The sequence below is a fragment of the Acartia tonsa genome, chromosome 12 (genome assembly GCF_053477335.1).
Source record: "Acartia tonsa isolate MP-2025a chromosome 12, ASM5347733v1, whole genome shotgun sequence".
Classification (NCBI taxonomy): domain Eukaryota; kingdom Metazoa; phylum Arthropoda; class Copepoda; order Calanoida; family Acartiidae; genus Acartia; species Acartia tonsa.
Genome location: NC_137271.1, coordinates 22,724,204 through 22,747,637, shown reverse-complemented (window position 1 = coordinate 22,747,637; position 23,434 = coordinate 22,724,204). Strand labels below are relative to the sequence as shown.

Sequence of the window (23,434 nt, the reverse complement as noted above, 5' to 3'; positions counted from 1 at the left end):
GTTTATCCGTCTGTATTCCCGTGTGAATCTGTCAGTAAGTCATTCTTTCTGTCCATCTGTCTACCTGTATTACATTACATTGGCTTTCACACTGAAAGCCAAACATCTTTTAGAGTAGTATAGGATTGGTTCTGGAAAGGTTTAATGCTATTTTTGTTGCCTGGGCAACATAAATAACATATGCGTAAAAGATTATTCTTCTTAACTTAAAAATTTCCATTCCCTTTATGTTGTGCGTATTTTCTTTAATAATAGCTTAATTGCAATAGATATTATTAATTCAATTATTTTCTTTAAAATCCAATCATTTTATTTCAATGAATTGTTACCAGGTAAAAAAACAAATACGTTGCACAAAGTTAAGATATTTTTAGTAGCAAGGGTCACTTAAGGAGGGGAAGTTTTGTTTGTTAACCCAATTTTTATTTTAGATTTAGAAAAAATTGGGAGGGGTGAAATTTTTTAAGTGGTAAGGGGGGTTCCCCGATTTTTAATTTTAGGTAAAAAAAAATATTAAATTAAATAAAAAAAATTGAGGGGATTTTAAAAAAAAAAAGGGCGATTACTCTTGGGAGGTGGGTGGTACCCTCCCCCAAAATAGTTATAAACCTTCCCAGGACCTATGAGAAGCTTCCCTGTAAAGGAGAACCTGATCGGTTCAGCGGTTAGCGAGATCCTTCAGTACAAACATACAAACACACAGATAGACATCCTTTATTATCAATTTTCTTATCCCTTTCGATCCCTGAAATATTAACTATTCTATAGATGTTGAAGCTAAAGAAAAACCTGAAGCTGTAGATCATGATGTAAACAACAATGACGTCACTCATCAAAATCTCAATAATAAAGAGGTAATATTTCAAAGATTTTTTAATAAAATTTTATAATTATCAGAATATATGGATAATGTATCTCAATTATTTAAGGCCTAAATCATTATTGACGACGGCACTCTATATAATCTATGGGCTCTGTATTTGATTTTGGAAGAAGGGGGTATAAAAATAGCCTAAAATATTTTATTTTAAAAGAAGGTGTCTTAACATTTATTTTTATAGCTAGTCGGTGTTTTTAGTAAGTAGTAGATGTAAAATTTTCCATAGAATTTAGATATGCAATCTTTTTTTTGTAGACCTCTTATTTCTTAACCCTTTACAGTCGGGCCCCTTGCTGCACCTTAATCAGTCGGGGGGGGGGGCGTTCAACGCCCCCCCTTATTATCTCAGTTCCTATTAGAGCTAGAGGGCTAAATTTTTTTGTGCAAGTCCCCTGTTTGATAATGAATTTCCGACCTTTTATAAGTCTAGGTCAATTTTCGCTTCCTTCACCCTTTTATTTAACAACCTTTGTTTTTAGGTCCTTTTTTACTTAAAAATTTCAAACGGCTGTAATTTTCTTATTTTTGAAGCTAGAAGAAAATTTTTTTTCCAGAAAATGTTTATCTTTATGTAAATTTTACATTAGAAATATCAAAATATAAATTTCAGCGGCCGCAGCTGTACTTGGTAGCTGCCAGCCGCCGCAGTCGGCGGTCGGCGGGAAAACGGCGGCGGATCTTCATGAAATTTTAATACGTTATGTAGACATGTAAGAAAAGCTTAAGTTTAAAAATTGAAGTCTCTAAGTCAAAAATTGCGGCCACAGGAGCCTTTTAAAGATTTCTGGAGACCTGGAGGATCAGGACCTGCAGGATCATACCTGGAACCTGAAAGTGACTTGAACACCTGTATTTCATATAAGGATGTACTACTAGAGAATTTTTAAGTATTTTGGTATGATAAAATGCTTTGTTTTAGTCAAAAAAATAATTTTGCTCTTTACCTGGATGACCCTGCCAGGTTTGCTGGCATCCTGTGCCCGCCAGGATGGAGATATTCAAAAAATTCCAACTCTCAGTTATGTGTCATACCCATACTTAAAAAGTCAAGCAGTTTGGGCTCTTCATCTTTTACACACAGAAAATGAGATAGAAAAAACCGGATGGGGGGGCGTTCAACGCCCCCCCCTCCCGACCGTTAAGGGTTAATGAATTCAAGTTTTTAAAAAAATTAAGTTGGTTTTATGGTACTAAAATGCAACAAAAAAAGAAGAAAATTGCCATTATTAACAAAAATAATAAGATCTTTAATTTGACACCTTACTTTTTAAATTCAGTCTGGTAATTATTGAAAAAATCGATTTTTTAAACCTTAGTTTAATCAATAATTTGAACATACCCCCTTCCCATTTTTACTCTTAAAATAAGGATTTAAGGTGGTTGCCTGTATGATATAATATAATATTTTCATATAATTTCTTTTATCGTAGTTTATTTACTATTTTGTAAACTTTTTATTTTAATTTTGCTCAGAATGGATTTGTAATATTTTTCTCATTCTAATGTATATATAAACACCTATTTCTTATGCCTGTGTATGATATATTTAAGTTCAAAGTTTTTATTCTTGTGGGTTCAAAAAAATAGATTTTTTCAATAATTACTCAACATAATTAAAAAAGTAAGGTGTCAAATTAAAGATCTTACTATTTTTGTTCATAATGGCAATTTTCTTCATTTTTTTGTTGTGTTTTAGTACCTTAAAACTTACTTTATTTTAAAAAATACTTAAATTACTTAAAAAATAAGAAGTATACAAAAAAAACGATTGCATATCTAAATTCTAAGAAAAAATTTACATTTACTACTTACTGAAAACACCGACTAGCTATAAAAATAAAATTTAAGACACCTTCTTTTAAAAAAAAACATCCTGGAAGCATCAATACATCACTGGAGTATCTCAAATTAAAAATAATAATCTACAACCTTTGTGTGTCTAATATTCCATAAACAACACAGCCCATTTGGCCAAGTGGTTGCGAGATCTTAATCTTTATCCAAACAGTAATCATTTTAATTTATTTTCTCGTATTCATTTGAATCCGGTGGATAGGAACCGGTTCTCATGAATACGAAAAAACTATGTCTAGCATCGTATTATATCCAGTTTTCTACGAATATAAAAATGTACAATCATAAGATTAAAACCAGTTTTTTTAGCCGGTGCCTCCGGCACCTCGGGGCTAAAAAAAACTAGTTTTAATCTTATAATTGTACATTCTATATCCGCGGAAAGCCGTTTATAATACGATACGAGAATTAACTATTCTCGTATTCATTCGAATCCGGTGGATAGGAACCGGTTCTCATCCATACGAAAAAACTATGTCTAGCACCGTCTAATAATCTACAACCTTTGTGTGTCTAATATTCCATAAACAACACAGCCCATTTGGCCAAGTGGTTGCGAGATCTTAATCTTTATCCAAACAGTAATCATTTTAATTTATTTTCTCGTATTCATTTGAATCCGGTGGATAGGAACCGGTTCTCATGAATACGAAAAAACTATGTCTAGCATCGTATTATATCTAGCTTTCTACGAATATAAAAATGTACAATCATAAGATTAAAACTAGTTTTTTTTAGCCCCGAGGTGCCGGAGGCACCGGCTAAAAAAACTATGTCTAGCATTGTATTATAAACGGCTTTCTACGAATATACAAATGTACAATCATAAGATTAAACCAGTTTTTTTAGTCCGTTCCTTTGGCACCTCGGGGCTAAAAAACTGGTTTTAATCTTATATTTGTACATTCTATATCCGCGGAAAGCCGTTTATAATACGATACGAGAAATAACTATTCTCGTATTCATTCGAATCCGGTGGATAGGAACCGGTTCTCATCTATACGAAAAAACTATGTCTAGCATCGAATTATATACAGCTTTCTACGAATATAAAAATGTACAATCATATAATTGTACATTCTATATCCGCGGAAAGCCGTTTATAATACGATGCGAGAAATAACTATTCTCGTATTCATTCGAATCCGGTGGATAGGAACCGGTTCTCATCCATACGAAAAAACTATGTCTAGCATCGTATTATAAACGGCTTTCTACGAATATACAAATGTACAATCATAAGATTAAACCAGTTTTTTTAGTCCGTTCCTTTGGCACCTCGGGGCTAAAAAACTGGTTTTAATCTTATATTTGTACATTCTATATCCGCGGAAAGCCGTTTATAATACAATGAAAAAATAACTATTCTCGTATTCATTCGAATCCGGTGGATAAGAACTGGTTCTCATCCATACGAAAAAAACTATGTCTAGCATCGTATTATATCCAGCTTTCTACGAATATAAAAATGTACAATCATAAGATTAAAACCAGTTTTTTAGCCGGTGCCTTCAACTAAAAAAACTGGTTTTAATCTTATAATTGTACTTTCTTTATCCGCGGAAAGCCGTTTATAATACTGCGAGAAATAACTGTTATAGATAGAATTGTTGTGTAAACTTGAAACTTTTTGTAGGAAAACAAAGTTCCAGTTCAAGATGAAGAAGAAGATTGGAAGGTGAGCTTTCTATTGGTCATTTTCCAGTAGAGCTTCGAAACCGATTAATATCTAGTGAATTACAACCGGTTCTCAGCCATACTGAAAAATAATGTTTAGCGTCGAATTAAATATATTTTCCATATAATTTTCCATAAAAATTAAGATAAAAATAATAAAAAAGATACAAGTTTTGTTAGCCAAGCCTTCGGCCCCACTGGAGCAACAAAACTGGTTTTAATCTTTTATTTTTTTATTTTAGTTTTAACGGAAAGCTGTCCATAATACGATTCAATGTATAGCTATTAGGGGACATGGTTAATGTTATCCAAACAGGGATGACAACATCCATGAAAGTGAACATTAATTAATCATAAAGTCAGACAAACGATCATTAACAAATCCAAATTTCCAAATTACTTAAAAACAGGATGCTTCAAATGGGCATATTTACATTTTAAGAATTAATTAAGAAGTTGTTTTGCTTATCGCATTGTACCTATTGGTCATAGGAATCCATATTCTTTCTAATTTGTACCTAACTGTTACATTAATCCACTAACGACGTTTAAAATCCATAGGACAATTTCAACATGCCTTAACTTGCAATAAAAGCTTTCCATTTCAGCTTTCACGGACGGACAGACAAAATGAATTATAAAGCAGCTTCGCTAATAAAAAATCTGACGAAAATAAAATATTTCCCTATGTACGCATTTTGAGTAAATAATATATTTTGTGTCTCTAAGAAAGGATAATTGAATTACTAGTTGTTTGTAATTAGTTCTGTGCAACAAGATATATGAACAGGAAGGGAGAGGATAATGGCTGTTTAATTAATCTACAACCCTTACTTTTCCCAATATCCTATAATATAAAGTACTAAGCTTTTTTTGGTCTGTAGCGAAGGATATTGCTAACCGCTAAACCGATATAGTTCTCCTTTACAGTGAAGCTTCTTATAGGTCATGGGATGGTTTTAAACTATTTTATTTTCATGAAAAAAGTTTTGGTATGGTTTTAGGCTATTTTACTGCTCTATCCCCCCGAACATAGAGCCCCGGGCCCTAGATAAAGATGATATTTCCAATTATATATTTATTAATCTATCTATCTATATCTTATCTATCTATCTATCGAATTATCTATTTAGAAAAGACTAGAGCGTATGAGAACAGCTGTTAATCAAGTTAGAGAACTAACCCAGGTAAAAACAACATAGAATACGAGTTAGAGAACTAACCCAGGTAAAAACAACATAGATTACGATTTAGAGAACTAACCCAGGTAAAACAACATAGAATACGAGTTAGAGAACTAACCCAGGTAAAAACAACATAGATTACGAGTTAGAGAACTAACCCAGGTATAAACAACATAGAATACAAATTAGAGAACTAACCCAGGTAAAAACAACATAGAATACGAGTTAGGTAACTAACCCAGGTAAAAACAACATAGATTACGAGTTAGAGAACTAACCCAGGTATAAACAACATAGATAACAAGTTAGAGAACTAACCCAGGTAAAAACAACATAGAATACGAGTTAGAGAACTAACCAAGGTAAAAACAACATGGAATACAAGTTAGAGAACTAACCCAGGTAAAAACAACATGGAATACAAGTTAGAGAACTAACCCAGGTAAAAACAACATAGAATACGAGTTAGAGAACTAACCCAGGTAAAAACAACATGGAATACAAGTTATAGAACTAAACCAGGTAAAAACAACATGGAATACAAGTTAGAGAACTAACCCAGGTATAAACAACATAGAATTCAAGTTAGAGAACTAACCCAGGTAAAAACAACATGGAATACAAGTTAGAGAACTAACCCAGGTATAAACAACATAGAATACAAGTTAGAGAACTAACCCAGGTAAAAACAACATGGAATACAAGTTAGAGAACTAACCCAGGTAAAAACAACATGGAATACAAGTTAGAGAACTAACCCAGGTAAAAACAACATGGAATAATGTATGCAGAATTTACGTGGATATTATGACAGGAGAAAAATTGTCGTCAATTTAGTTTGCAATTTTTAATCGCTTTTATTGGTCGGGCCGTTATCCATTTAAAAACTTTAGTAAAACAGTCCCAATACTTTAAAAAGAAATATTGAAATGAAAATATTACTTGTGTTGTAATTTATGCTTCATACCAATTAAGATTAAAAATCACAACATTTCTCTCATCTTACTGTTTCCTTTATTACTTTTTTGTATAAAGCTAAAGATCTCGGAAAATGTTAACACGAATTGGTTGGCGGGTTTTTTTCGAATCCTCCCTTCCTTCTCTAAATGTTAGGAGCTAAGCAACTAGTATAAACAAGGATGACAACATCCATAAAAGCGAAGCTCTGAAACTGTAGGACGAACGGACATAAACACTTGTATAGTGTCAGAACTGAATAATCATAATATAAATGTATAAGAGTCGAAGCAAAATTGTAAGTAAATTTGTTAAAAAAAAACTGCTTGATACAGGATAATGTTTATGGACATACTTACATTTTTATGACTTGAATATAGAGTTGCTTTGCTTATAATATAATACTTTATTGTCCCAGAAATCAGTATACCAAAAATCAGATCAATCGGATAATTAAATCACATACAAATTTGTTGTTAAAAAAGTAAAAAAATCTACATATTTAAAATGGACGTACGGACATTCTAGTAGTGATTATAGAGTTGCTACGCTTCCTAAATCGTACCTAATTATTACAGGAATCAGCATACAAAGTTTGAAATCGATAGGACAATTCTAACATGCCTAAATTAACGAAAAAAGCTATCCGTTACAGACGTACGGACGGACGGACGAACCCTAATTATAGAAAAGCTTCGCTTTAAATTATATATATAATCCTGAATTTGAAATATTATGTTTTTAAAAGCGAAGCTTTTCTATAATTAGGGTCGGTCCGTCCGTACGTCCGTCCGTAACGGATAGCTTTTTTCGTTAATTTAGACATGTTAGAATTCTCCTATCGATTTCAAATTTTGCATGGTGATTCCTTTAGTAGTTAGGTACGATTTAGAAAGCGTAGCAACTCTATAATCATTACCAAAATGTCCGTACGTCAATTTTAAACATATTGATTTTTTTACTTTATTAAATAGTTTTTTTCGTTAATTTAGGCATGTTAGAATTGTCCTATCGATTTCAAATTTTGCATGGTTATTCCTGTAATAGTAAGGTACGAGTTAGAAAGCGTAGCAACTCTATAATCATTACCAGAATGTCCGTACGTGTTAAACATGTTGATTTTTTTTAGTTTTTACATTTTTAACAACAAATTTGTATGTGACCTAATTATTTGATTGGTCTGAATTTTGGTATACTGATTCCTGGGACAACAAAGTACAATATTATAAGCGAAGCAACTCTATAATCAAGTCCTAAAAATGTAAGTATGTCCTTAATCATTATCCTGTATCAAGTAGTTTTTCAACAAATTTACTTACAATTTTGCTTTGACTCTTATACATTTGCATTCTGATTATTCAGTTCTAACATTACACAAGTGTTAATGTCCGTTTGTCCTACCGTTTCAGAGCTTCGCTTTTATGGATGTTGTCATCCTTGTTTTTTATATTGCAGCACTAATTTTGGACAAATAAACCTTGTTATTAATGCATAGACCAATTTCTAGAAATGGGCTATAGCCTCTAAAAGAAAACTTTTACCAGATAAAAATTCTAAATTCTAAAACGGTTAGTGACTTAACAATCAGGGATCTAAAGTGATAAGACAATAGCTGATGAATTAATGGACATCCCCAGTTATGATACACAAAATTATCCCTTCTGTAGCTGACAATTAGTGGTTAAAAGTTTAATCACTTAACTTAATTAACAAACCAATATTAAAATTCAATGTTCTTAAAGTTGTTAAGCCAACAAATAATAAATGTTATTATAAAACTTTGGGGACTAGTATGATAAACATTTCAATGTCCCCTCCCTTCTTAACAATATAAATTTATCCTAGGACATATTAGACGCTACACTGTAAAGGAAAAACATATCGATTCAGATGTTAGACACATTCTTTGGTACACACAGACATATAGACATACTGTTACTTTTATATAATAAATAAAGAATATGATACATTTTATAATATATTTCATCTCATACAAATTTAGAATATTTTCACAGAAAATAGTTTTAATATATTTTACATAGGTAGTATTTACATTTTAAGATAACAACATAATTGGATTTTAAAGATGTTAAACAATAATTCTATTTTTTACCCTGGGCCCTTTCAATGCAACGCCTAACCCCTGCAGGGGTCAATCTCAATAGTGTACAACGTTCTGCAGGGCTCAATGCTGTTTGGCCTAGAGCTGGCCTAAAATCTATAGATCTTCCGAAAAACGGACTAGCAAAACCACCAAAAATGTTCGGTAGGAAATTTCCAAAATTAGGAATAAAGGAATTGCCAAAGAGATTTGTTGGATTTTGGTGATGGGGTGGGTTATAGGGTTGGTTATAGTGTGGGGTATGGGGTGGGGTATAGGGTGGTGCATGGGGTGGTGTATAGGGTGGTGTATGCGGTGGGATTTGGGGTTGGGCTGGGTTATAGGGTTGGTTATGGTGTGGGGTATGGGGAGGTGTATAGGGTGGGGAATAGGGTGGGGTATGCGGCGGTGGGGTTTGGGGCTGAGGTGGTGGGTTATAGGGTTGGGTATGGGGTGGGGTAGGGTAATAGGGTTTTGCAGGAGGTGGGGCAGCTATGGGTTGATCTGGGATGTACACATGTGGGGTTTCTATCGGTTGACCATCATTGGGTTGATTCTGGCGTCTATGGGCTGAACTTGCAAGGGATATTACTGCTACAATAACAAAAACACCTCTCATCCTAAAAAAAATAAATGTATAAATATCTTTTATAAAAGAAATTAAATGTACTTATATATGTTTTAAGCATTGTTAATATATCAAAAAAAAAGTCTAAGGGAGAAAAGTTAGTATTGAAAACAAGGATGACAACATCCTTAAGTAGCGATCTCAAATATTAAAAATATATCGAGAACTGCAGTAGATCCACAAATTTTAGAGCAGTGTCATTTAACCTTGAAAATCATGCAACCTTTAAAAACACGAAAACTTAAAAATCTAGGAATCGATCTAGCACCGCAATTAATAGACAAATCTTAATAAACTTCGTGGAATTATGTAGAATGTCAAATTAATTAACCCCTAAAAATTTCAGCCCTCTATCTTGAAAGGAAGTTGAGCAAAAAGCAAAAGCAATAAAATATAGGAATCGATCTAGCACCCCAAATAACAGACAGACGGACAAAGCAATGTATAGATTAGATGGGCATACGACCCCCCATCAACAAAATTTTTCTTTTAAAATCTAAAATAAAAAAATTATTTATCTAATTATTGTTAAATAGCTACGCTACTAACTAAAATAAGTTTGAATAAATATTACCTGAATTAACCATAGATGTCTAACAAATGAAAACTAAAATGCAACTAACTAACAATTTACCTGTAAAAAAAAATTTATATATGGGCGTTTTATAACTCCGCCCACAATAATTATAATGGTCATATTTTTAATTTATAAGGGTAAAATCCAGGGATCTAAAGGGATAAGACAATTGCCAATAAATTACTGTACATCCCCAATGACGATACTTAAAATTACCCCTTATGCTTATTATAATCAGTGGCTAGATTTGACACTGAATTTAATGAACCAACCAATTGAAATTCAATAAAAAGTCCCCAAAGTGTTTAACCCGTATGGAAACTTTATTACAAAACTTTGGGGACAAATGCAAAAAAAAACAGAGCAATGTCGCCTCCCTCCCTGAGTAAATCCCTGAGTGGTGTGGGGCAGATAGGGTTGATAGTCGACCAAATAATGCCATTTCTCGCGTTCGTACGCGGTCAGACGTCATGTTGGAAGGGTAACGCAAATTTCAGATCCCAGATTACTCGATTTGAGAAAAAATTATCTTTATATTAATGCTAATTGAATAATCTCACAAGCATCGCTTTTATCTTATAGAGAAAAATATTAAATCAAGTAGCGAGAAACTTATAATTGAAATTTGCGCCACCCTTTCAACATGACACATGACGGCGTACGACCGCGAAAAAGGGCATTATTTGGTCTACTATCCATAAGATAAATCCACCCACATGTTTGAGAGCGGTCACAGCGGCAATATTAATTCTTGGCGTTCTCCTCTTGGCTGAGCTCGGCGGCTAGGCAGGCTAGGGGGGGGGGGGGAGGGTATTCAAATTTTCAAAATTGAAAAGAAAAAAATTTTAAGAGGATGTTACCCAATTCTTAACTTATATATCTTTATATTTATTTCGAAACATCATTAAGATTATTTATTTTTTCTCCTTGATTTAGAAGATTTCCCTTAAAGTGCCTGGTAAAAGACTGACAGCCCCACCCCCCCCCCCCCCTCTCACAGCTATTTTGAAATAAATGGAAAATAATGGAGTTTGTAAGAGTTAGTTCTTTCTTTGTTTCTTTATTACTTTAGGGTAGATTAGGTTAGGTTATATTATGTTATAATAAGATTATTTTAAGGAAAAGCCTAAAAATTATTTTATTTATAGTTAATTGACTAAATTATATGATGAACGCAATATTTATATTCCTTATTCATTACCATGATATCTTATTTTTAAAAATAAGAAATTACAAATAGCAATGCAACCCTAAAAGTTCTAAGATCTGTTAGTTTTCCTAGCAAGTAAAGGATATTATGTTAAGTAACATCCAACAGACAGACAACACATTGCTGGCATAACATTTGTCCTGAAGTCTGGAACTGTGCAAAGTAATGAGTTGCTCCTGTTTATGGGCCAAAACATCCCCCCTACTCAAATATTATGTCACATGCCAGACATAGCAGTAGTAGGTGCATATCATGTTTTAGCCAAGAGGAATCTACACATCAAAACTCAGACCTCTATCTTTAATAGAAAATAAGATAATCTAATTTCTGGAAACTAACTTTTCATTATGACAGACCGTACGTATGGACGGACTGACCATAGCTTTAGAGAAGCAGTGATGATAAAACTTGCTACTATTGCGCGTATTAATTCTTGTTTCAGAGCTTCGCTTTTATGGATGCTGTCATCCTTGTTTTACTAAAATTAATGTTTATTTTTTCCACTAAGTGCCCTTAGAGCAGTGGCGTGCAAAGCACTTTGTCTAGGGGGGGGCATTTTGATTATATATACTAATTTTAAATAAGGGCGTTTTAAGGGGTGGGATTATTTGATTATGGGCCTCCTAGTCCTTATCCCTTCTTCCCCATCCCTTCCCCCATCCCTATTTCCCATTTATATCCCCCATCTCTTCCCCCCCTCATCTCTTCCCCCCTCATCTCTTCCCCCCTCATCTCTTCCCCCCCATCTCTTCTCCCCCATCCCTTCTCCCCACCCTGCAATGACCGAAGAGAAGGGAGCTAGAAAGCATCTTCGAAAAAATAGTACAGAAGATAAATTAACCTTTCCCCCCCCCCCCCCCCACCTCCACCACAAAACATTTTTAATGGGTGGAAGGGGATGTTATAAAATCTCAGCAGGAAGGATGAATAACCCCATTAAAAAAAATTGGGGGAAGGGGAGATAAAAACACTCATTTTGGAAATAATTTACCAAAAATTAACCTAATATGAGAAAATGATATTAAATATTTCTTTATTGTTTGACAACAAGGATGACAACATCTTTAAGTAGCAAAGCACAAAAAATCATTAATAAGAATACAGACAAGTAGATTTAAAGAGCATCTGTTGAAATAAATATATATTTTAGGTAGAAAAAGTCACAAATCCTTTTTCCTGTATGTTGTGTGATGACAGTCAAAGTAAATTACATACTGGATGCTCGAAACAGCGAGAAATTTTATTTTTTTAATATTATAATCCACAAAAAAATCTATTGTACCATAAAAACCAAAGATATAATGAACTGTGTAAAAAATAAAACAAAATTACTTGTCCTTTTATTGTGATAAAAAGCAGAAACCATTTGGAAGGGCGCGAAGTGCAAATTTTTTTCTTCAAATATGCAGGGAGGGAGGGGTTTTTGGGCTATTTATTACACTAGTCCCCAATATTTCATAGCAGAAACCATTTGGAAGGGCGCGAAGCGCAAATTTTTTTCTTCAATTATGCAGGGAGGGAGGGGTTTTTGGGCTATTTATTACACTAGTCCCCAATATTTCATAGCAGAAACCATTTGGAAGGGCGCGAAGCGCAAATTTTTTTCTTCAAATATGCAGGGAGGGAGGGGTTTTTGGGCTATTTATTACACTAGTCCCCAATATTTCATAGCAGAAACCATTTGGAAGGGAGCGAAGCGCAAATTTTTTTCTTCAAATATGCAGGGAGTGAGGGGTTTTTGGGCTATTTATTACACTAGTCCCCAATATTTCATATAAAATTTTCTTATTTGTTGGCTCAACAACTTTTGGGACTTTAATGGAATTTTGATTGGTTGGTTAATTAAGTCGAGTTTCCATACATTTCATCCACTAATTGTAATCTATATAAGGTAATTTTGTGTATCATCATTGGGGATGTACAAAATTTCTTTGGTAAAAAGTTTATATTATACAAAATAATTTCTACACTAATTTGGTAAGGTTAAATGAATAGTAACTGTTTGTTTGGCGCGAAGCGGCAAAATTTTTTTTTGGAGTGTTTCTTGATCTTTTTTTTTGGAAACTGGGATAGTTTTGCTTTTTGTAGGGTAGGGGGCAAAAAGGGGCATTTTTGTTGACCAGGGGGGGGCAAAATGGGGCATTTTTTAACATTTAGGGGGGGGGGCAGGGGGGGCGGTTGCTAGGGGGGCAGGGGGGGGGGGCGTTTTGGTGGCTAGGGGGGGGGCGATTGCCCCAAATGCCCCCTTCGGTTCGCATGCCACTGCCTTAGAGCACAATAAAAACCTCCCCATATTTTTTAAATGAAATCAAATTAAGGGGAATGATACATTATGCTTAATCTATTCAGTGGTCCTAACTATGAGAGGCTATTCTGTATCAAATATAACCTAGCCTTAGGTAATATTTAAAATCAGAAGAAAAAAAACTACCCTTTCCCGTACATATCTTAATTTTTCTTTTAAAAAAAAGGGGGAGGGGTTATGTGCTCTGCTATTCTTTAAGGGAAACCCTAAAATTTCTTTTTAAAGATATAAAGACAGAAATGAAATCATATAACTTAAATAAATACTATGAGTTATTCCGTATTTTAACAAACCAAAAAAATCTTTTAATGCATCCTTTTTTTCTGTAAGGTTAGGTAAAGGGAATTTTAGAAAAGCGTATTATCTATATCCATATTGTCAGTTTTATAAGAATGATTGATTATTTCCAAAAATTTTCATAACTAATAAAAATGATCAAAACAATGTGAAAAAGAATTTAACGAATTATTTTGCAATTAGCTTTTTTTTCTTCTATATAGAGTATAGACCTCACTAAGCTTACATAACAATTTGACCCAATACAAAATCTGGGCAGGTTTCTCAACATTAATGGTAATCTACATAAAGCTATTGCCCCCTTTTTTCTTTTACTTTAATGTATAGATAACAGCTTAAGTTATATTTATCAGGTAAAGTATCCAACGTTTTATAGCTATATTTTCTATTTGTTTACTTTTAAACTTTGGGTACTTTTTTTAATTTGAAGAAGAGAAAAATACAAAAAAGCTATTGCCCTCTTTATTATTCTATTTTAATGTCTCTAGATATCAGCCCCTGATACAGTTCGACAACAGACAAGATACATACCTTCAGCTAGCTCCCCCAATCTTACATCTATTTAATACCTATATTTGTGACAACTTTTACTACTCAAAAACTCCCAATATCTATAAAATACCTCTCCCCCACTCTGTAAGAATTGAACTAGCGACATGCGGCTTTATTCTATTTCTTTTAGTAATTGTTTAAATTCACAGCACGTGTATTTAGATATCAGCCCCTGATACAGTTCGACAACAGACAAGATACATGCCTTCAGCTAGCTCCCCCAATTTTACATCTATTTAATACCTATATTTGCGACAACTTTTACTACACAAAAACTCCAAATTTTTAACAACTATAAAATACCCCTCCCCCACGTTGTAAGAATTGAACCAGCGACATACGGCTTTATTCTATTTCTTTTAGTAATTGTTTAAATTCACAACACGTGTATTTAGATATCAGCCCCTGATACAGTTCGACAACAGACAAGATACATACCTTCAGCTAACTCCCCCAATCTTACATCTATTTAGTGCCTTTATTTGTGACAACTTTTACTACACAAAAACTCCCAATTTTAACATCTACAAAATACCCCTCCCCCACTCTGTAAGAATTGAACCAGCGACATGCGGTTTTATTCTATTTCTTTAAGTAATTGTTTAAATTCACAACATGTGTATTTAGATATCGGCCCCTGATACAGTTCGACAGCAGACAAGATACATGCCTTCAGCTAGCTCCCCTAATCTTACATCAATGTCCAGGTATAATAGTCATTTATCGCATCATATTATAAAGAGCTTTCCGCATATTTAAGATTTAAGCTAGTTTTGTTAGCCAGCCCGAGATGCCTGCCGTAGGCAAGGACCAACAAAACTAGTTACGATATTATGATAGTACATTTTTATATTCGTAGAAAACTGGAAACATTTTTTCTAGCATTGCTTTGAACCGATTGTTATGGATCAGATTTTTATCAGTTTTGAAGCTAAACTTGAAATATATTAATTGTTGTCTAAAAGAATAATTTAGAAAGTCATCTAATTATATAAGTATTTGATTTGATTAAGGTTAAACCTTTCACTTTGTGTTGCAGTCTTAATTTTGTGAAATGTGTAAGGGGGGAGGGTGGTTTTTTTGCCTAAGATCTTCATTGGGGATGTATGTATAGCATATCAATTTTTTCATCCATTGTCTTATCCCTTGAGATCCCTGATGAGCCCAGCTATATTCCTAGGCAGGAGAGCAGTTGGGAGATTCGAACCCGGTACCGCAACATGAGAACTGAGGAGGTGTTCAGGTCCCAGCTCAACTTGGTCGAGAGACACCACTACTCCTGGAGGGAGAAAATACCAGAAATCGCCCTCAAAGCCCCCAGGTTCATTCCTATATAAATGTAAATGTAACAGGATATGTGTGTGTCTGTGTACCTGTGTACCTGTTTGTACCAAAGGATCTCGGTAAATGATGAACTGAGATGTTTATCTTTAAAATGTATAGTTTATCATAGGTTCTGGGGAGGTTTGTATCTATTTTAAGAGAGGATACCATCACCCTCCCAATAGAAATCGCCCCTAGAAAAAATAATCCCCCCTCCACTACTAGTATTATTAAACTTTGGGGACCAGTGTAATAAACATCCCAATGGCCCCTCCCTCCCTCTGCGTTTTTACTATTTGTTAACGTTCGTTTGTATGACTCATTTGTTAATTATGCTTTAGTGGACGTTGTCATCCTTGTTTAAACAAATATTATTAAATACAAGATAAATAAATTTTAAAAAATCCTTTTAATTTAAAATTTTAAAGAATTTCTGAAATTCAAAGAAATCTCTTTTGCTCTGAGTTTATAACTAAAAATTTATCAAATTAAATTGAAATCCGATTCCTTTTATAAAATATTTGTTTTTAATTTCTTTTTCCCAGATTTTTATCTAAGTTTTTTTGATTGGATAAAGCAGTTTTTTAAATTAATAAAAATGCATAAAATATTCATCAAGGAGAAAATTTTTTTGCTAGCACAGAAATTAAAACAAAATATTATAATCAGGAGTGTGTAGTTTTTCTTTAAGTTGGGGGCCCTATAACCCTTTGGAGTTACCATTATAACTTAACTGAAGTAAAACTCACCGAAAACTCCCCCCACTTCCCTTACCTTATTTTTAATTCTTTTTAAATAAAGAGGGTGGGGTTCTGTGTTTAAGTAGGTACCTTGAGGGGGACCACCCAGGGATCTAAAAGGATAAGACAATGGTTGATCAATTGATGTATATTCCCAATGAAGATATACCCTTTATGTAGATTACAATTAGTGGTTGAAAAGTTTGAAGACATAACTAAATGAACTAACCAATCAAAATTTAATAAAAGTCCACAAGGTTGTTAAGATAACGTTATTATAAGACTTTGGGGACTAATATAATAAACAGCCCAATGTCCCCTCCTTCCCTGAACACCATCTGTATCGGAAAGGAAGCGTTCCTTGAGTCATTTTGTCATGCACTGTATGAAAATTTCCTATGCCTATTAAACCTTACTCCGCTGAATCAGAAAATAAGACGTTTCCTCTAATTTTACCTCTGATAGTGCGGCATTCGTGCGCGCGAGTTTGTTGTTGTTACACCATCAAAATATGTTTTATTTTAGATATTCTGAAGTAAGTAACTCCAAAAGTAAAAGAATGTTACCAAACACAGTTCAGGAATAGGAGATTTTATAAAAACTAAAAATGTCATGTTTTTTTCAGGATTCTTAAGGGATAAGACAATAAATGATAAATTGATATTCATCACCAATTGTTATACACAAAAATAATTTACCTTTCTGTAGAATGAAAGTTTGTGCACTGCTAGTTTAGAAAAAAAAACAATTGGTTAACATTTCATTGGTTAACAGTGTAATTTACAGTACAATGTCCCCTTCCTCCCTGGATTCTAACCACTTAACTTAGAGCAAAAAATATAAGTTAGAATCTAGGTAGACGATTCTGCCTGACTAGCCTGAAATAAAATTTTAATTTTTGAAAGTACTAAAAGTCAGTATGGCTTTTAGTAAAATTGCATGATTTCTGAAATTATCTAGATATATATTATAAAATTAATTCTTTTTTAAATAATTTACTGAAAGCCATACTGACTGGCTTTCGGCAATTCACAATTGATTAAAATCTTATATAATGTGCAAAACCATGTACAAAATTCAATTTGAACGTGAATTTAATATTTGGACAAAAATAATGATATTGGCACATTTGTTATATAATTTTCTTTTTAAAAAGTATTATTTCAGTTTTGTCCAAACTGGACAATCGTACAATTCAAGTTAGTTATAAGTTTTTTATTGCGAAAGCGCGACTTTTCTTCAATTTTCCAAGATATATTTGAGGTTTTTAATTCTATACTTTATCTTCTTTGACCTAGAGGGAACGAGACTATTCTATTTTTAGTTGTTAGTCATAGGTTGGTTTCATGCTATTTTTCTGCCCCCTTCCTCGACATCGTATACAGAGCTGCAAGCAAATTAGAATAAACAACATCCTTTTATACTTAAATACTTAAATATTTTGTCTTAATTATTAAGCAAGGTTTTAATTCGATTAAACCATTCTTTCATAAAATAAAATCGCCATAATAAACACAGGAAGAAACGGTTGATAGAATATCAGACGAGAATGCCTACAGATTCACACGAGGAGCCAAGAAATATTTTGTTGAGCCCTCTATAGACATTACCTCTCTTATTATCAAGGACAAAATTAAAAGAGATATTGTAGTTACTGACCCTAAGCCACTGGAAATGCAGATGAATGCGGAAATTTTGAGGATAAGGCAACATCATGGATTTTCAAATAACAGAAATTTATGGATGATTACATATCCTGGATTTGAAAGGTTGTGGATTGAACCCACCCCGGAGCCGGAACCAGAAATCCAGGTAAAGTTTTAAATTCAGTTATATTAAAGCCGGAAAATAATAGTGTCTGACTGATTATGACGTAACAAAAAAAATTAGCCAATGAGAGGCTTCTATAAATTTTACCATTGGTCAATAACGGCCTCTCATTGGTTAATTTTTTTTTGTTACGTCATAATCAGTAAGACACTAATACTGTGTTCGAATGAAAAAATATTTTTGGTGCTTGCCCTCTAAGTGCCTGGCGAGTCATAAGGAAAAAGGATAAGAGGATGAATACTTACCCCTTTTTCATGGTAAAATACTACTTCCCCATCCCTAAATTTAGAAGCAGACGAAAATCAAAAACCGCCCTGGGCTTTTTGTAAGTCAATCATAAATAATAATGTGAATAAAAAGAAAAGCGATATTTAGCAAACAGCCGTGGGCGGTCAGAATCAGCTGAATGTTCATTATGAAAAAAATTTCCCCCTTTTTAGAAATAGAAGGATTCATCTTTCATGAACAAATTTTTTAAAATAAAAATAAAATTATCTGTAATTTTTAATTAAAACATTAAAACGAAAATATCTAATCTAATATTCTTGCCCTAAATATGGAAATAGTAAAAAGTAAAAAAATATTTTTTAAAATAATTTTTAATCCTCTCATTTGAAAAGTAGTGGAATAGCAATAAATTTTAGCGCGGCAACAGCGCTGAGTAGGCCTCTAGGCCCACTGCCTATTTTCATCTTCTAGTTGCTTCGATTCCTCTCTTTTATTTTTTCTCTATGCTGGCGAGTACATTCCCCCCCCCCCCTGTAGAGTAAAAACAAGGGAGGGGATTTGTTGTTTTTTATGTCTAACCCTTGCGAATATTCTAATTATGCAGGGCTACCCTGTACTCAATATAACCTAACCTAATCTTTCCTAAAATTTAAAATAAGCATACAAATAACACCCCACCCCCTTTATTTTAATTTATTTGAAAAAATTAGGGGTTTTGTGTTCAACTAGGCACTTTTAGGAAAACTGCCATATTTTTATTACATATTTTTTTACGCTCTTCCATATGATAAAAAAGTACATCTTTATGCAGAAAGCTATTATTAGAAAACTCAGGGAGGTAGAGACATTGGACTGAAAATTACATTGGTACCCAAAGTTTAAATACAAGTTTTCTTGTTCAATGGCTTACAGAGCATTAAATTATTCAAATGGTTCATTTAAACTTTCCAACTAATAATCTTAATCAACAGAAGTGGTAATTTTATTTTATAGTCATTGGGAATTTACAACCCTTTACCATCCATTGTCTTATCCCTTAAAATCCCTAAGAAGACTATATCTATTTAGGAGGAGGAGGAGCCTCTACCTGACCTGGAGCCAATACAAGCTCCGCCCCCGGAACCGCAGTATGGAATTGGGGATGTCAGGAACAATTTGCTTTTTCATTATAATGTTTGAAAACATAGAAGAAACATATCTGTAGACGAAAGTATTTTTTATTATTTCCAAAAGGCATATGATTTCATTATAACTAATATTGTCTAAATTAAATAACTTTCTTAGTTTTAGTTGTGAAAATTATTTTTTATTTCTTTTTTCAAATAATATGTTTGAAGTACAGGTTTTTAGTTTATAAAAAGAATAGATTTAAAACCCCTAGATGGCTAATCAGGCATAACAATCCTAACAATCCAAAATCAAATTCAAGCGACGAATTTTTGGGACGTTAAAATTCTCCCACTAGCTTTATCTTTAGAAATTAATCTTTTCAAATATGAGATTTTATCCAAAAAAATCGCTATTTTCTTCAAAATGCGATTAATTTGCAACAAATAATATGTTCGAATTGTACCTTAACTGTCTTTCTATTAGTCTTATTCAAAAATAGGAGATCTAAACTTACTATATTCATGACTAGCGGCTACGCCCCTAGAAGCTTCTAGTGGTATTTAAAATATTTTTATTTTATTTTATATATCTTATCTAGGCAATAATTTTTTGTTAAGATCAGCTATGTTTCTGCGGGAATATTTTCAAATTTCTCGTATTTTTTGGCGATTGGTTAGTGGTACCTTCTCTAAAATAGTTATGAATCTATGAGAAGCTACCCGGTAAAGGAGAACCATATTGGTTCACCAGTGGGCAAGATCCGTCGGTAGAGACAGACACAAACACAAACAACCTGTTACTTTATTATTTGGATAAAAAGCATTGTTTGAATATTAGAGCTAAGATGAATGGTAAGTGGAAGGCTGATGATACTGTGGAAAAACCAAAGGTTAATTATTTTCAGTTTTTTTAGTAGCTCAGATACTCTTTAACCAGAAAATGTTCATACATCTTTTTTTACTTTTTTCTGTGTTCACACATGTACATACCAGTACATTTATGCAGATACACAATTAAATTGATTTTTGGCGAATTTTGCCATTCCTATAGTTTTAATGAAAATTTCTAATCAAATTGCATTAAGATTCTTCTGAAATAATTATAGATTGCTAAGATAAGATCACTAAGATGAAATCGATTAGAGGTAAAGGATATTGGACAGAGTTTTATAACAATCGAACTAGTTTTTTGACCAATAATTTTGTTCTACAATAGGGGTAATTTTGTTTATCAATATAGTGGATGTAAATTAATTGTCTTATCTCTTTTCTAGGTTGCTGTTAAATGGAAGCCAAAATCTCGGAACCAGGAGGCTACTAGGAAGAAGAGCTTAACAGAGAGTTCCAACCTAAAGGTGTCCCAGGGTCCGGCGGCCACGGTAGACTGGAGGCAAGAACTTAAAAACAAGGAACGGGCAAAGCAGAAGCAAGCACTTAGCGAATCAACCATCGGTACTCCAGATTATGCTGAGCCTGCCAAGCCAAAGGTTCTAAACTGGAGGGAGGATATGAAAAAATATGAACAGCCTGCCAGTGCTCTGGACAGGTGGAAAACAGCTGATGGTGGTCTTGTGTTGAAAAAAGCCAAACCACCACCATCAAAACCCAAGGCGAAACAACAGGAAAAGGTTGAGCCTTGTACATGTAACCTAGGCACATGCAAACAACATCCTAAATTTGCCCTTAAATCAGCTCATCCCAAGAAGAATGAATCTGCAACAGGTCTGAAAAGATCCAATACAACACTGACACCCAAAAAGGAGGAATCCAAAGCAGTAAGGCCCAGAAGTAGTTCAGTTAAGCCAGAATCAAAACCCAAGAAATACATCACCAAAATCATCAACTTTGTTGCAATCAAGATAGCTGTTGAAGATGATGAAAAGAGGAAGAGAGATGATGCTTATAGGAAAGGTATTGAAAAGGAAGAAAAGGCTAAAGCCAAGAGTGTTGAGAAGAAAACTGAAGATAAACCTCCCCGTAAACCATCAATTCCAAAGAAAGAAAAGACTCCTGTAAAGGAAGCAACACCCCTACCTCCACCTAAATTGGAAGCTACTGAACCTGTGATACCCAAAGCCAAAACTCCAGTTGAGAAAAAACTGCAACCATCACCTAAAATAGTCAAAAAGAGCACTCCATCCCCAAAGCTAATACCTAAATCCAAACCAAAACCTGTTCCTGTAGTGGAAAAGAAGCCACCTGTACGTAAATCCTCAAATATTGCTTCCCGCATTTTCAATGCTGTTACTTCTCCCAAATCTAAACCCAAGATCAAAAGAGAATCCCCACCCAAGACAACCATAATACCTGTAAAGCAAGAAGAGGAAAATAAAGTGAAGCCATTTAAATACACTGCCTACCAATCAAATGTTGTCACTGATGCCATGTTCTTTGGAAACAGGTCATAACCCTTATTTATTTTGTACATTATATTATTGCACTTTAAAGAAAAAAAATTGTAACAAGTACTAGAAATTTTAGTTTATTTTAACCATTCATTGCTAAATAATTACAAAATCCTTTGTTATTATGAACTATGATAAAAATAAAAGAACAATAGCCCATCTTATCTATGATTAATAGAAATTTTAATTTTTAAAACTTTCCTTCATTGCAGTTATAAAGATTTATAAAACTTTTTTATAACCATTTTATCATGGAACTTATCCAGAGATTTTTTTAAAATCTCCTTTTGAAAGTTTAATTATTAAATAAATTCACTTTAATAAGCTAATTTTAATTTTTTCAGGAATCTTGATATTACAACATCAAATTCTCCTTCACAGAATGGAGTTCCTAACTCTCCTACTACAGATGAAGATACCAATGGTGGTACAGAAGTTGGTGTTCCTAACCAATCTATTGTCTCCTGGAGACAGAGATTGAAAGATGAGTATACTGAGGATAATTCAAATGGAGCTGACATCAAGATGGTGAATGCAAGTGGTGACAAATCCAAAGGTGATTACAAAGAAGAATGACAACATTCATAAGTTTGAAAGCACAAAAAATCATGGATGAAAATACAGTCAAAGAGATTTTGAGAGCATTTGTTTAAATCAAGAAGATTTATTGGATAAAACTTTTCATCACAAAACCTATTTTTACATATTTTTATATTTTCTTAATTATATTTGTAGCATAACTTACAGATAGACAGACAAAGTAAATCAAATTATGGATGCTCTTTGGTATAGGGAATTTAGTTGTCTATCTTGGATAGCAGCTGAGAAAATTATATTTTCCCCATAGCATTTATAGTTGAACTGACCTACCGAAGGACAGACTAAGAGAATTACTTCAAAAATGAGATGACAATCAGAGGAAGTTTTAGATTTAAAAAAAATCATGTCTTGATTTGAAAGAAATATTTCTTTTATTAAGGAAAACCCACAGCGTCAGCTCAGATCATTGATATTCTCAGTCAGAAGTCCAAAGAAGATAAACTAAATGAGGGTGGTGTCAAGATGAGAAACTCTGAATATGTAATTGAGAAAATGAAACAACAAAAGCTTATGTGACAGAGTCAAACCCCTTGTTGCAATCCAAATAATAAACAAACAAATTGACTACAGATATTTCATTTTAGAATGTAATAGTTAAATAAACCAAATATATTATTGAAAAGATGAAAAAAAAGTTAATTAAAGGGACTGTGAATGTAAATTTTTCTCATCTTAATATCAAATCTTAACATTATCTCATTCATAATATCTCACAGATAGAGCGACGATTTTTATAAGGTAAAGGGAAAGGAAGAAATTTTCCGTATTATATAAAATGTGCATTAAATTGCTTTTTTCTCCCATTATAGCTAAAATTAAACTTTTTCACATAGTTCTTGATTTTTCCTAACGGTTAAGCTGACTTTTAACATAATCCTTGCGTTAAACCAATGTATAGTTACTTAGAAATTGATAAAATAAGCAATATTTTTTATTGAAAACCAAATACAATAACAAAGCTAGAAACAGGTTTTTTA

At 33.2% G+C, this 23,434-nt stretch overlaps 2 protein-coding genes and 1 long non-coding RNA gene across 3 annotated transcripts; 2 read left to right on the top strand and 1 right to left on the bottom strand.

Annotated features, from left to right (window-relative positions):
• The first annotated feature begins 772 nt into the window (after positions 1 to 772).
• On the top strand, positions 773 to 16,871 carry LOC145333256 (uncharacterized). Its single transcript, XM_080178390.1, has 6 exons — positions 773 to 854; positions 4,371 to 4,412; positions 5,545 to 5,598; positions 14,850 to 14,929; positions 15,403 to 15,543; positions 16,811 to 16,871. Exons 3-6 carry the CDS (start codon positions 5,560 to 5,562, stop codon positions 16,869 to 16,871), a joined length of 321 nt encoding a protein of 106 aa, XP_080034516.1. The 5' UTR covers positions 773 to 854; positions 4,371 to 4,412; positions 5,545 to 5,559.
• On the bottom strand, positions 8,506 to 9,888 carry LOC145334043 (uncharacterized). The gene is made up of 2 exons (XR_013884687.1): positions 9,856 to 9,888; positions 8,506 to 9,273 (listed from the first exon to the last, which is right to left on the bottom strand). It is a non-coding gene; the product is annotated as an uncharacterized LOC145334043 (long non-coding RNA).
• A 935-nt stretch (positions 16,872 to 17,806) lies between the features above and the next one.
• LOC145334196 (uncharacterized) lies at positions 17,807 to 23,105 on the top strand. Its single transcript, XM_080179566.1, has 6 exons — positions 17,807 to 18,097; positions 19,412 to 19,491; positions 20,291 to 20,342; positions 20,727 to 21,853; positions 22,202 to 22,413; positions 22,837 to 23,105. The coding sequence occupies exons 1-6, from the start codon at positions 17,960 to 17,962 to the stop codon at positions 22,971 to 22,973; spliced, it is 1,746 nt and encodes a 581-aa protein (XP_080035692.1). The 5' UTR covers positions 17,807 to 17,959; the 3' UTR covers positions 22,974 to 23,105.
• The last annotated feature ends 329 nt before the right edge of the window (positions 23,106 to 23,434 follow it).